This window comes from Artemia franciscana, unplaced genomic scaffold (genome assembly GCF_032884065.1).
Source record: "Artemia franciscana unplaced genomic scaffold, ASM3288406v1 PGA_scaffold_32, whole genome shotgun sequence".
Taxonomy (NCBI): domain Eukaryota; kingdom Metazoa; phylum Arthropoda; class Branchiopoda; order Anostraca; family Artemiidae; genus Artemia; species Artemia franciscana.
Genome location: NW_027062665.1, coordinates 2,799,434 through 2,813,475, shown reverse-complemented (window position 1 = coordinate 2,813,475; position 14,042 = coordinate 2,799,434). Strand labels below are relative to the sequence as shown.

Below are 14,042 nucleotides of genomic sequence, written 5' to 3'. Positions count from 1 at the left end.
TGGGTTGTTTGTTTTAGTAGTAGAAAATAACAGACGATTTTTCAAAATGCATGCTATTCTCACCTGGGAGCATGTGGGAATGTTGATGCTGCACAAATTGACCTTTGCATTCAATGCAATTAAATACAGAATTGTAGTTGAAAACATTTTTTTTTGCAGTCAAAATTTTTGCGGAATATACTAGCAAGCTCAGTGCTAAATTTTGTTTGGTTTACTTTCTGTAAATTTTTCTGTTTAAATTTTCTGTTTAAATTTTTTTTGGTTTACTTTCTGTAGATTTTGATATTTGAAAGTGAAAACAAAGAAATAGACTCTAAGGAATATAGATTAACAATGAGCCACAGGACAATTTTGTATCATATGAAACTCTTTGATTTATGACCAGGGAGTTATCTACTGTGGATAAGTTGTAGAAAGGGATTGCAATACAACGGTGAAACAAAAGTGTCATCTATTAAGCATAACTCAGCTAGCATCTCAAGATTCACGGATTGTATCGATCTAAGGAAGAATCATAGATCTGGATTTGCTTTGCAGTTTTTTCACCAAATGAGAATGAAAAATACTGGTGAGTTACTTAACCATTTTATTTTATTTTCAGGCATTAAATTAGCCTAATAATGCCTTCTTGTCTCTTCTGGAAAAAATAAAACTTTCAAAGAAAGGTCTTGCCCACTGCACAAATGATGGTAAATTTACTGTTTACAACACAGTCTAATTTAGCTATGAAGAAAGTGATTAAACCACTTGGTAAAATTCTAGTTAATTGACTTCTTGCTATCTTGGAAAGGGTTTAGGTTAGGAAAATGAAACTTTCAGGGACGGGTCTACAGGCTAATAATTTTCTGGGAAGATATTTTAAAGTACCCACCTCCACTCCTTCACCCTCTAGAGGGCCCTGAAATTTGCCTACATGACAGGTCTATACCTATTGAAATTTTGACAAAACAACATTTACCTTAATTTTCAGTTACTAGTTTTTTTTTCTCTGCTTTTAGTTTTGAAAATGCAATTCCTGTTATTTGAGTAGTATTTTGATCCATATCAATATTTTTTTCATAATTTAGGAAATGTATTTGCATATCTTTAAAACCTTATAAAATGGAATTGAGCAAAGTTATGAAGCTGAAAACAATTTTGTTATAGCCTACTTCAATTAAGCAGAAGATCTATTTTGCAAGGTTTCACTTTTATAACACACATATTTTTAAAGGTCATCAAAGGTCAGGGTCATCTAGAGAGAGAAAGAGTAGAGGTAGTTGTTTCAAAATATCTTCCCAGGACATACTTTAGTCTGTAGATTCATCCCTGAAAGTTTCATTTTCCTAACCTAAACCCTTTCTGAGATAGCAAGAAGTCAATTAACTAGAATTTTACCAACCACTTTGTGTTCTTCATGATTCAGTAGTTGCTTCTGGGGTAACTTCTGTTTTGATTCCTTAAAGGGCTTTAAAGAGGGTGAATATTGAGGCTAATAGAGTTCAGATAGGCCTAGGGTAGAAAACCAGTCCACTGTCTAATTGAGCCAAGTTATGTAAAACTAAAACCCTCTCTTCTTGTTAACAAAAGAGAAATTGGAAGATTATGTATATAAGAGAAAAGCTAAAAATCTAAGCTATACATCAACATTGTTATTAGTAAAATCATTTCAGGTAAGACACTTGAAATTATTAAGCTATTGGCTTACCTCTTTTAGAAATACCAATTATCCTATTTTGATATATATATATATATATATATATAAATATATATATATATATATATATATATATATATATATATATATATATATATATATATATATATATATATATATATATATATATATATATGTGTGTTTCAGTTTTATTTACATGGGCTATTAACAGAAAACTGAGTTGCTTCTGATTCTAAAATGTAACTTTTATTGCTTGATATTTATTCAATAAATTACAAATAATAAACAATAATAATAATAATAAATAGTAATTACAAATAATATCTTTTTTCTTTTCAATTGCTTATCAAAACAGAGCCCACATTTGAACTTATGCTCACAAATTATTAGTAAAAATTTGACCACAAAGCTGAGGGTCTTGTAAAATTTTATCAGGTCATATAGGGCTCTGAGACTTCCAACCCTTATGTATTGAAGATATATAGCTCTGAGACTTCCAACCCTCATGTATTGAAGATATAGAGGAGATGTGATCATGGCATGCAAAATTTTCAAAACCATTCACCTGATGCAGATCTTCACCCCTCCCTGGCTAACAATTCAAGAGGTCACAGTCTGAAGCTTCACCTGCCTGGATGTTGGAGAAGGGAACAACATGGCTTCTTTTCCATTTGGGTGGTCCCCCTCAGGAACAGCCTATCCAAGTCTACCATCCAAGCTGGGACTCTCCACTCCTTCAAAGCTGGAGTCAACAGGGACTGGGAGAGGGCTGAGTGGAGGCTGGACTGGGAATCTAAGCCAACATAATTACTTCACTCACCACCAGCAAAAACTACATGAGGATCTACCACCTTATCTTGCTTAAATACAATTTAAGGTAAGGTAATTTAAGGTAATATAACTGGCTTACCAATAAAGTGAATATGCCACTCAATACCTTTTTTATGCTCTTTACAAATATAATAAGTGCTTCTACCTTAAATTCAAATTTAAGCTCTTTTTGAGCTCTTAAAAATGATGAATTTTCAAAAAATTATGACAGTTCATATAACTGACTTACCAATAAAGTGAACATATCACTTGATGCCTTTTTTATGTTATTTACAAATATAATAATCACTTCTACCACAAATTCAAATTTAAGCACTTTTTGAGCTCTTAAAAATGATAAATTTTCAATTATAGTATGATTTATTGCTTGTTTTCCACAAAATAATACTACATTTTCTCAGTGCCATCTTTTCCTTTGTTTAAAAAATAATGCTACATTTTCTCAGTGCTAAAATTATTTATAACAAGGTTAGTTTAGGTTGGGTTAGGTTATGTTAAAAAGTGCTTAAATTTGAATTTAAGGTAAAAGCAATTATTATATTTGTAAAGAGCATGAAAAGATATCAAGTAGTATATTCACTTTGTTGGTAAGCCAGTTATATGAACTGCTATAATTTGACCAAGGTTCTTACCACTGCCCTCAAATTGCATCATGCTGTAGTAAAATAGGGTGGTCCAAAAAGCCATTGCTGTTTTTCTAGAATGTCAAAGAAAAGTGGTTTTTCCCAAAAAGAGGTCTTTTAACCTTAACTGAGTTAATGGGCCCTAGACTTTAAATTATTTTTGGTGCATTTGTTTCTGTAACAACTTGAATTTTAACCTAACCTTTCTTTTCTGACCTTGTTAAAATATATAGCCCATATTATATATTTTTCATACATTTATTGATTCTTCATTGGATCACCATCAATTCAATTTATGGGTACACCAGTTTTAACATCATTGGTGCTAACACATGTATATAAGCTATATCTAAAATAAAAGAAAAAGGTATCATCTTTGAAGGTCTTTAAATGGCTTAAAATTGAATTTGTAAATGAAGCTAATGTCATATTTAGACTTAGGATAAAATTCTGATTCCAGATGTAAGTTAGTTTCTTGGCTAGGCTATCTGAATACTCTGTAATCTAGATATTCACCCAAAATGGTCCATAGTCAACAAATGTTTAAAGGCATGAAAGAGCTAGTAGCCTAACCCCTGAAAAATTACCTTAAATGACATTTGCCAAAAAGATAAGGTGGTAGATCCTCCTGTAGGTTCTCACTGGTGGTGAGTGATGCAATCATGTTGGCTTAGCTTCCCAGTCCAGCCTCCACTCAGCCCTCTCCCAGTCCCTGTTGACTCCAGCCTTGAAGGAATGGGGAGTCTCAGCTTGGATGGTAGACTCAGATAGGCTATTCCAGAGGGGAACCACCTGAATTGAAAAGAAGCTGCATCATTCCCCTCTCCAACATCCAGGCAGGTGGAGCTTCAGACTGTGACCTCTTGTGTTGTTAGCCAGGAAGGGGGTGAAGATCTGGTTCAGGTGACTATATTTGAAGATTTTGCATGCCATGACCACATCTCCTCTATATCTTGGATAAATGAGGGTTGGAAGTCTCAGAGACCTTAGGCGATCCTAGTAAGGGGTGTTATTTAAGCTGCAGACCAGTTTGGTTGCTCTCCTTTGGACACTTTCAAAGGCTCTTGTGTCCATTTTATTTTGGGGAAAGGCCAAACTCAAGGTGGGGACAGACAAGGGATTTATAAAGTTTTGTAACCACACATGACTTTCTGGTTACAAAAGAGCACTTAATGAGTCTGAGAGCTCAATTAGCTTTTGCAACCTGAGCCTGAGTGTGGCTGTGGAATTTTAAATCCTTGTCTACAAATGTTTTAGTGTGACATAATTTATAAGGGGTTTCAATCTCTTAAAAAAAATCTGCAAATTTGTTTTCTTAATACAATTTCTAAAAATTAAGGCTTTGGAAAATAACAATTAGCATTCCTGAATCAGCTGCAAATGGCAATTTTATTTTACTAGACAGTGGTTTCTTGGTAAATTTAGGGCAGTTCATATTATTAGCGGACACATAAGGCGGAAATACCACTCAATGCACTTTTTCATGCTCTCTAACAATTGCTTTACTTGGAAATTCAATTTTAAGCTTATTACTAACTCTCAAAGATGGTACCATTCTCTCTTAGTTCTGACCATGTAAAAGGGTTAAAAACAACATTTCTTACTTCATTATATGAATAATAACTATAGTTAACACATTTCAACTACAGCTCAACTATACTTCACCTTCTACACTCTCCTAAAATGAAATAGAAGGTATCATCATTGAGGGTCTATAAAGGGCTTAGAATTGAATCTCTGAGCAAAGTAAATATTATATTTGGAGTGAGCAATAAAAAAGGCCTCAAGTGGTATGTTTGCCTTAATCATTGGCCAGTAAAATAAACTGTGCTAGGTTTACCTTTTTAAACATGTTTCTGATCTTTTTGACAATTTTGGACTGTTTTATCTTTTGGGCTCAAAATGAAAGTGGCCCAAAGAACAATTATTCAACTATGTAAAAAATAAAAAGGCATCAAGTGATGTATTTGCTTTCATCCTAGCTAAACTATGTTGTAAACTGAAAATTTACCAAAACAATAATTACCATTCCAGCTACAAATGGCATTTTTTTCTCACTTGCCAATATTTTTTGGAAGCATATTTTCAGACTCTTGGTTACTATGGGCTGTTTTAAGGCCTTGTAACCCTTTAAGGGATCATAATGTAATTTCCATGTAATGCAATATGCTTTACTGACAGATGCTCAATTAACTAATACTTTCAATCAAAGCAAACTGGTCAATCTTAAAAGTACCTAAGTTTAATGGCACAGTGCAACAATAGACTTGAAATGCACAATTTTCTGGACTTTATATCATTCTTTTGCCAACCACAATTTCTCATCTATCATCTTACAATGTCCAGGAAGCTATCACTCATCTAAATGTCCCAAACATCCAGCATATTATATACCATCTGCTTGTTCTATTTCTCCAATTCCAAAAATTAGTACTATTAGATTATTTTTATTTATTAGGCTATTTATTTTATTTGATCCTACTTGTTACACTATGTGTATCCAGGTCATCAAAATAGCATATCCACAATATCTTTGGAACATGTTTGGCAACAGAGTTGAAACTTTTAGATTCTGTTGTGTATATAAGGAGGAGGGCAGGGCAAGGGGACTTTTGAGTTCTGTGTTGGGAAAAGGGGTTAACTATTCTTTTTTCCTTGATCCATCTGAACATTTTGTAGTCATGTATCATGCATCTGTACATGACTAAGTAGTAAGGTAAATTGAAAGCCTATGTGTGTTGTGAAGATAACAAAAGGGTATATCTTTAATATATTTGGAATGACTTTTTGTGTCAGATTGAAACTTATAAGCTGAATTGATAAGGGGGCTGCAAGTGGATATTAAATTATGACTTAGAATGAGAGGTAAGGGCTAAATTGAAAGAAAAAACTCGTTTGATAATAGGTTATCAAAATAGTATATCTACAATAATTTGGGAATTATGTGTAGACAAAATAAGAGCTTCCAGGGAGTTTCCTTGGAGAGGGCCAAATGGACCTTGAATTTTAACTTAAGTAAGAGGACTGAGAAAGGAAAAGATATTTCAATTCAAATCTTTATAAAATCGTTGGCACTTTAAGCACCTATAGGACTAGAATAAGATTAGGCTATGTTGTAGGCCTATGAATCCAGGTTGATATATCAGGTATCTCAAGTATCTTAAAAACAGCTTGAGAGATCAATTTGAAATTTCAGGGGTTGAGGATTGAGTTAACCTCAGAGTTTGACTTGTGGGGGGGGGATTGGAAAAGGTAAATCTAAAGACCCTGTGTATATCCAGGCTAACAAAATAGTGTATTTGCAATATATCAAGTATGATTTGTGAATAAATATTTTTTGTTGAGGAGGGAGTTAAATTGTTGCATTTAGTGTGACATTTAAGTGTTTCAGATTGTACCCACATAGATCAGAATTTAAGAATCAAGCGTATACTGATTACAGTTTAATTTGTCATGAATTGGTACAATGTGATTGGTCTTTTATTGAATACTAGCTGTTGGGGTGGCGCTTCGCGCCACCCCAACACCTAGTTGGTGGGGGCGCTTCGCGACCCCCCCCCCCCCAAGCCCCCCCGCGCGCGTAAGTCGTTACGCGCCATAATAGTTACGCGCCATTGTAGTTGTGTCCCTATGTCCCACCTGTGAATATAGATATATATATATATATATATATATATATATATATATATATATATATATATATATATATATATATATATATATATATATATATATATATATATATATATATGGTTTTAACTATGTAAAACTTGCGAATATACAACATTCTTTGCTGTCCCATTGTCTTTGCATATAAATAGATTGTCAGGTTTACCGACTCTTGAACATGCAACATATAATGGTCCATGGGAAAACAATCTGTATTCAGATCTATGCCTCATGATTCTAATGATTGCCCTTGAGCTTTGTTGATGGTGATTGCTAATCGACCATTCCCTGTCCCGGTGTCCCGGTCGTCATTTATATCCCCCTGTTTCCCCCGGTGTCCCCGTTGTAGTTGTGTCCCTGTGTCCCGGTCGTCATTTATATTCCCTGTGTCCCGGTCGTCATTTGTATCCCGGTGTCCCGGTCTGTATATACATTCGTTTTTTAGTTTTGTTTTTCTCCTCTATTTTTTTCCTTTTTTTTTTCTTTTTTAGTTTATTTAGATTTTTAGATTTTTTAGTTTTTTTATTAGTTTTTAGTTTTTTTTTCTTTTTAGTTTTTTTGTAGTTTTTACCTTCTTTTTAGTTTTGTTAGTTTTTTTTTTTACTTATGTCCTGGTCGTCATTTACACTCCCTGTGTCCCGGTGCTTTGTTGATTGCTAATCGAACATTCCTTTTGTCCTGGTCGCTTTCTCTTTGAGTGTCGTCATTTATTTTTTTCTTTTTTAGTTCTTTTAGTTTTTACCTTTTTTAGTTTTTTTTTAGTTTTTTAGATGAAAATTTTTTTTAGTTTTTCCCTTTTTTTCTTTTTAGTTTTTTATTGGTTTTTACCTTTATTTTAGCTTATTTTTCAGTTTTTTCCTTTTTTTTAGTTTTTTTTTATTTTTTTTAGTTTTTTACCTTTTTTTAGTTTTTTATTTTTTTTAGTTTTTTAGCTTTTTTACTTTTTTTATTAGTTTTTAGTTTTTTTTGTAGTTTTTGCCTTTTTTTAGTTTTTTCAGTTTTTTTTTAGTTTTTTATTGGTTTTTACCTTTATTTTAGCTTATTTTTCAGTTTTTTCCTTTTTTTTAGTTTTTTTTAGTTTTTAGTTTTTTTTAGTTTTTTACCTTTTTTTAGTTTTTTTTAGTTTTTTTAGTTTTTTAGCTTTTTTATTTTTTTTATTAGTTTTTAGTTTTTTTTGTAGTTTTTGCCTTTTTTTAGTTTTTTCAGTTTTTTAGCTTTTTTATTAGTTTTTAGTTTTTTTGTAATTTTTGGATTTTTTTAGTTTTTTTCTTTTTAGTTTTTTTGTAGTTTTTACCTTCTTTTTAGTTTTGTTAGTTTTTTTTTTTACTTATGTCCTGGTCGTCATTTATACTCCCTGTGTCCCGGTGCTTTGTTGATTGCTAATCGAACATTCCTTTTGTCCTGGTCGCTTTCTCTTTGAGTGTCGTCATTTATTTTTTTCTTTTTTAGTTCTTTTAGTTTTTACCTTTTTTAGTTTTTTTTAGTTTTTTAGATGAAAATTTTTTTTAGTTTTTTCCTTTTTTTCTTTTTAGTTTTTTATTGGTTTTTACCTTTATTTTAGCTTATTTTTCAGTTTTTTCCTTTTTTTTAGTTTTTTTTTATTTTTTATTTTTTTTAGTTTTTTACCTTTTTTTTAGTTTTTTTAGTTTTTTAGCTTTTTTACTTTTTTTTATTAGTTTTTAGTTTTTTTGTAGTTTTTGCCTTTTTTTAGTTTTTTCAGTTTTTTTTTAGTTTTTTATTGGTTTTTACCTTTATTTTAGCTTATTTTTCAGTTTTTTCCTTTTTTTTAGTTTTTTTTAGTTTTTAGTTTTTTTTAGTTTTTTACCTTTTTTTAGTTTTTTTAGTTTTTTAGCTTTTTTATTTTTTTTATTAGTTTTTAGTTTTTTTTGTAGTTTTTGCCTTTTTTTAGTTTTTTTAGTTTTTTAGCTTTTTTATTAGTTTTTAGTTTTTTTTGTAGTTTTTGCCTTTTTTTAGTTTTTTTAGTTTTTTAGCTTTTTTATTTTTTTTATTAGTTTTTAGTTTTTTTTGTAGTTTTGCCTTTTTTTTAGTTTTTTCAGTTTTGACGTCACCTGATCCAGTTTTTTCAGGTGACGTCACCTGATCCAGAGATCCACACACAGACAACTTATTTTTATATATATAGATATGCATGTAAGATTCATGGTCAACTATGAAAAGAATATTACTATTGAAAATCACTCTTCTTTAAATTGGAAGAGGAAACCAAAAACCCTCCCATATATTACAAAAGAAAATAAAAAGTCAGGACCAGAAAAAAGAAATACTGGAAGCTGTCCATAAGGAATTGCAACCAGAAGGATTATAACACAAAATACAAACAGGCATGTAACCACCTGCAAACTCTGACCTGAAAAACGACTGAAAACACAAGGATTGAAATGCAGCCACAAGAAAAACTAACCATAAAAAATTCTGGAGGTACAGATCATCTGGTAATCTGGGTTGGCATTCTGTTACACAATTTCTACTGAATGGCCAGTAAAACCTCTGACCCAAGGGAGATTGCCAATACATTAAATAAGCAGTTCATCTTGGTATTTACTGTCCCTGATAATACTCCAATTCCAGATCCCCCATGGTATGAAATTTTAAATAGCATGGCACCCATTAATGTAACCAAAACTGATGTAGAAACCTGCTTGAAGAAGATTAACCTAGATAAATCTATAGGACCAGTTGAAGTACCCCCCCCCCCCCCCTGCAACTACACAAGACATATGCGGTGTTGTTGTATCCACTCAGTCTACTTTCCTAAAAGTCCCTTAGTGCTAAATATATTCTGCAAGATTGGAAGGATGTTTACATCATACCTGTACACAAAGGGGGCAATATAAATGAAACTAACAATTATCGACCAATTAGTCTTACCTCAGTAATTAAATAAAAAAAACTAGTTTTTTTAACTGAAAGTAAGGAGCGACATTAAAACTTAAAACGAACAGAAATTACTACATATATGAAATGGGTTGTCCCCTCTGCAATCCCCCGCTCTTTACACTGAAGCTTTTAATTGTTTTAAAAAGTAGAATTATGGCAAAGAGTCAAACTTTAGCGTAAAGAGCAAGGGATTGCAGAGGGGACAACCCATTTCATATACGGAGTAATTTCTGTTCGTTTTAAGTTTTAATGTTGCTCCTTACTTTCAGTTAAAAAAACTAGTTTTTTTTATTTGATTTCTGAACGTTTTTGAATTAATGCATGTTTGATTTTGGCTCTCTGCACATAAATTATTAAAATGAAATTTGTATATTAATTCTTTTTTGGCTAAATGACTTTCTCTTAGTTTTGATCAGACGATTTTGAGAAATAAGGGGTGGGAAAGGAGGCATAGTTGCCCTCCAATTTTTTGGTTGCTTAAAAAGGCAACTAGAACTTTTAATTTTTAACGAATGTTTTTATTAGTAAAAAATATACGTAACTTAAGAATTAACTTACATAACACACTTTTATATTCTTATATTTTTATTATGTATACGAGGGGGTTTGTACCCTCGTTAATACCTCGCTCTTTACTAAATCGTAAGTTTTGTCCCAATTCTTTAAGAATGACCCCTGAATTAGAAAGGTCATAGAATAAATAGTTGAAATTACTAAAAATACTTTAGCATCAAGAGCGAGGTATTTATCTCCTCCTGAATGCCTCGCTCTTTATGCGTAAGTATTTTTAGAACCCCTCATATGCGTAATAATCTCTGTTCGTTTTAAGTTTCAATGCTACTCTTTACTTTCAATTGAAAAAAACGTTTTCATGTTAATTTTTTTAATTTTTTTATAGTAATTTTAGAAAATCCTGCGCCCTTTTCATTGAATTTCTGTTCCCCCATGACATATTTCTCCAAGGAAAGATCCTCACACATAGCCCCCTCCCCTCAACCCCACCCCCAAAACAAAAAAATCCCCTGAAAACGACTGTACACTTCCCAATAACCATTATTATATGTAAACACTGGTCGAAGTTTGTAACTTGCAGCCCCTCCCCCAGGGACTGTGGGGGAGTAAGTCATTCCTAAAGACATAGTTATTATGGTTTTTGACTATGCGGAACAAAATGGCTATCTCAAAATTTTGATCTGTTGACTTTGGAGAAAAAATGAGCGTGGGAGGGGGCCTAGGTGCCCTCCAATTTTTTGGGTCACTTAAAAACGGCACTAGAACTTTTCATTTCCGTTAGAATGAGCCCTCTTGCAACATTCTAGGACCATTTGGTCGATACGATGAACCCTGGAAAAAAAAACAAAAAAAAAAAACAAACAAACAAACAAATAAACATGCACCCGTGATTTGTCTTCTGGCAAAAAATACGAAATTCCAGATTTATGTAGATAGGAGCTTGAAAATTTTGCTACAGGGTTCTTTGATACGCCGAATGGGATGGTGTGATTTTCGTTAAGATTCTGTGACTTTTATGGGGTGTTTTCCCCTATTTACTAAAATAAGGCAAATATTTTCAGGCTCGTAACTTTTGATGACAAAGACTAAATTTGATGAAACTTACATATTTAAAATCAGCATGAAAATCTGATTCTTGTGATGTATATTTTAGCATCAAAATTCCGTTTTTTTAGAGTTTCGTTTACTATTGAGCCAGGTTGCTCCTTACTACAGTTCATTACCATGAACTGTTTGATGTGATAACAGTCTATACGGGTTTCAGCACTTTGAAGTTGGATGACAATTTGTCAAAAATTCTAAGTAGAAACATACAGTATATGTATTTTTACAGTATATACACGACATTTGTACATGTATGTAAATTCACATCCTATAACAAACAGGATATGCATGTTTACAGGATACATACAAGATATGTACATACATGAACAGAAATATTCCGTAACATACAGGATCTTTTTGTTTACAGGATACATACGGAATATGTACGCAAATGTAAATACATATCCTGTAACCTACAGGGCACATGCAGGATATAGACCTGCATATACTGTAATATACAGGATATGTATGTACACATGATATGTACAGGATATGTACATATATGCGCACACATATCCTGCAGCATACAGTATGGTATGGTATGCGTTTATTTCATCAAATAAAATTAGTAAAATTGCACTTACAATCAATAATATGCTGCTCAATTGAGGGACCTAAAGTGTCCCTGTTCAGCAGCAAAACTACAACAAATCTATATATATATATATATATATATATATATATATATATATATATATATATATATATATATATATATATATATATATATATATATATATATATATATATATATATATATATATATATATATATATATATATATATATATATATATATATATATATATTACATACATATATATATATATATATATATATATATATATATATATATATATATATATATATATATATATATATATATATATATATAAATATATATATATATATATATATATATATATATATATATATATAAAAAAGTTGTCTGTGTGTGTCTAGTGACGTCATGTTTGTGTGTCGACTGACGTCATGTTTTTCGACTGACGTCATTATAAGGATTGAGCTGTATGCGTCATGAAGTTGTTTGTCGACTGACGTCATGTTTGTCAACTTATGAAATTACATACCGGGACACAAATGACGACCGGGACACAGAGAATATAAATGACGACCGGGAACCTCAAAGAGAAATTACAGACTGGTACACCCAGACACAAATCACGGCCGGGACACAGGGAATATAAATGACGACCGGGACACAGGGACACAACTACAACGTGGACGCCGGGGGCACAGGCGGGATATATAAATGACGACCGGGACACAGGGATTGTTCGAATAGAAATTACAGACCGGGACACCGGGACACAAAAGACGACAAGGACACCGGGACACAGGGAATATAAATGACGACCAGGACACAAGGAATATAAATGACGACCGGGACACAGGGACACATCAATAGAATAATGAGGTATAGATCCGAATACGGATTGTTTTTCCCATGGACAATTATATGTTGCATGTTCAAGAGTCAGTAAACCTGACAATCTATTTATATGCAACATATATATATATATATATATATATATATACCAACTAACCAACACCACCAACTAGGTGTTGGGGTGGCGCGAAGCGCCAACCCAACAGCTAGTAAACCATAACTTTTAATTCAAAATCAAAGAAACACGCAAAAAAAAACAGACGAAACACTATACAATCTCTACACAGCCATCTGTCATCATAAAGAAAAAAAATAGATAAATTTTTAACCAATATAATTTACAATTTATTCAAAAAATATTTCGTTATTCTTACTTTAAATAACATAAGGTTTTCAGACCATCTACAACTCTGGAATTGAGTTCCAAATAACAACACCTATATGTTTAATCATAAACCCAGATTGCATTGTATGCCTGATTTCACTAGTCAACTGATCAGAGCTCCTATTAGAATAATCGTGATAATTTGAATTATATCGATAAAAACTTCTAAAATACTGAGGAGACAATCCATTTAAAACCTGGTATACAAAAATCAAAATCTGCTGAGACTTAATAAAATCAATATTCAAAATATCTAAATCTCTAAAACAATCTCTAGTACTACAACACGCAAGATACTCACCCAAACGTCTAAGACGACCAGTATGGCCAGATGGAGTGCATCTGTGCCATTTTGAGGTGGTTGCAAATTGAATTTTGAGTTGGGCATTTTTGGTGGGAAATCGTTCATTCGGCGCATTTTCACTAGAAAATGAAGCTTTCGGTGGATTTTCACTTTTAGGCAGTGCAACTTTAGACCAAGCAACTGACATAAATGACACATTTCTCCAAGGAAAGATCCTCCCCCGTAGTCCCTTCCCCTCAACCCCACCGCCCAAACAAAAAAACATGAAAATGTCTTTACACTTCCCAATAACCATTACTGTGTTTAAACACTGGTCAAAGTTTGTAACTTGCAGCCCCTCCCCTAGAGATTATGGGGGAGTAAGGCATTCCTTAAGACATAGTTATTATGGTTTTCGACTATGCGGCACAAAATGGCTATCTCAAAATTTTGATCCGTTGACTTTGGGAAAAAAAGAGCTTGGGAGGGGGCCTAGGTGCCTTCCAATTTTTTTTGGTCACTTAGAACAGATCACAACCGATCTTCTCCCAAGGTAGGCGAGGGATATCATGAGGTAACAACGGCTCCTTTTAATTCGAGTTTTGATATTTGGTACACGCATAGCAGTGTCTGATATGTTCTTCAACATCCTTTGTCATACCTGGCCAG

At 32.5% G+C, this 14,042-nt stretch overlaps 1 protein-coding gene across 1 annotated transcript in view; it reads left to right on the top strand.

Moving 5' to 3' along the window:
• The first annotated feature begins 420 nt into the window (after positions 1–420).
• Positions 421–14,042, top strand: part of LOC136041669 (transmembrane protein 41B-like) — a 63,838-nt gene continuing 50,216 nt past the window's right edge. The window contains exon 1 of the mRNA XM_065726386.1: positions 421–568. Within this exon, the coding sequence (XP_065582458.1) occupies positions 550–568 (19 nt within the window). The 5' untranslated portion in view covers positions 421–549. The remainder of the gene's footprint in view (positions 569–14,042) is intronic.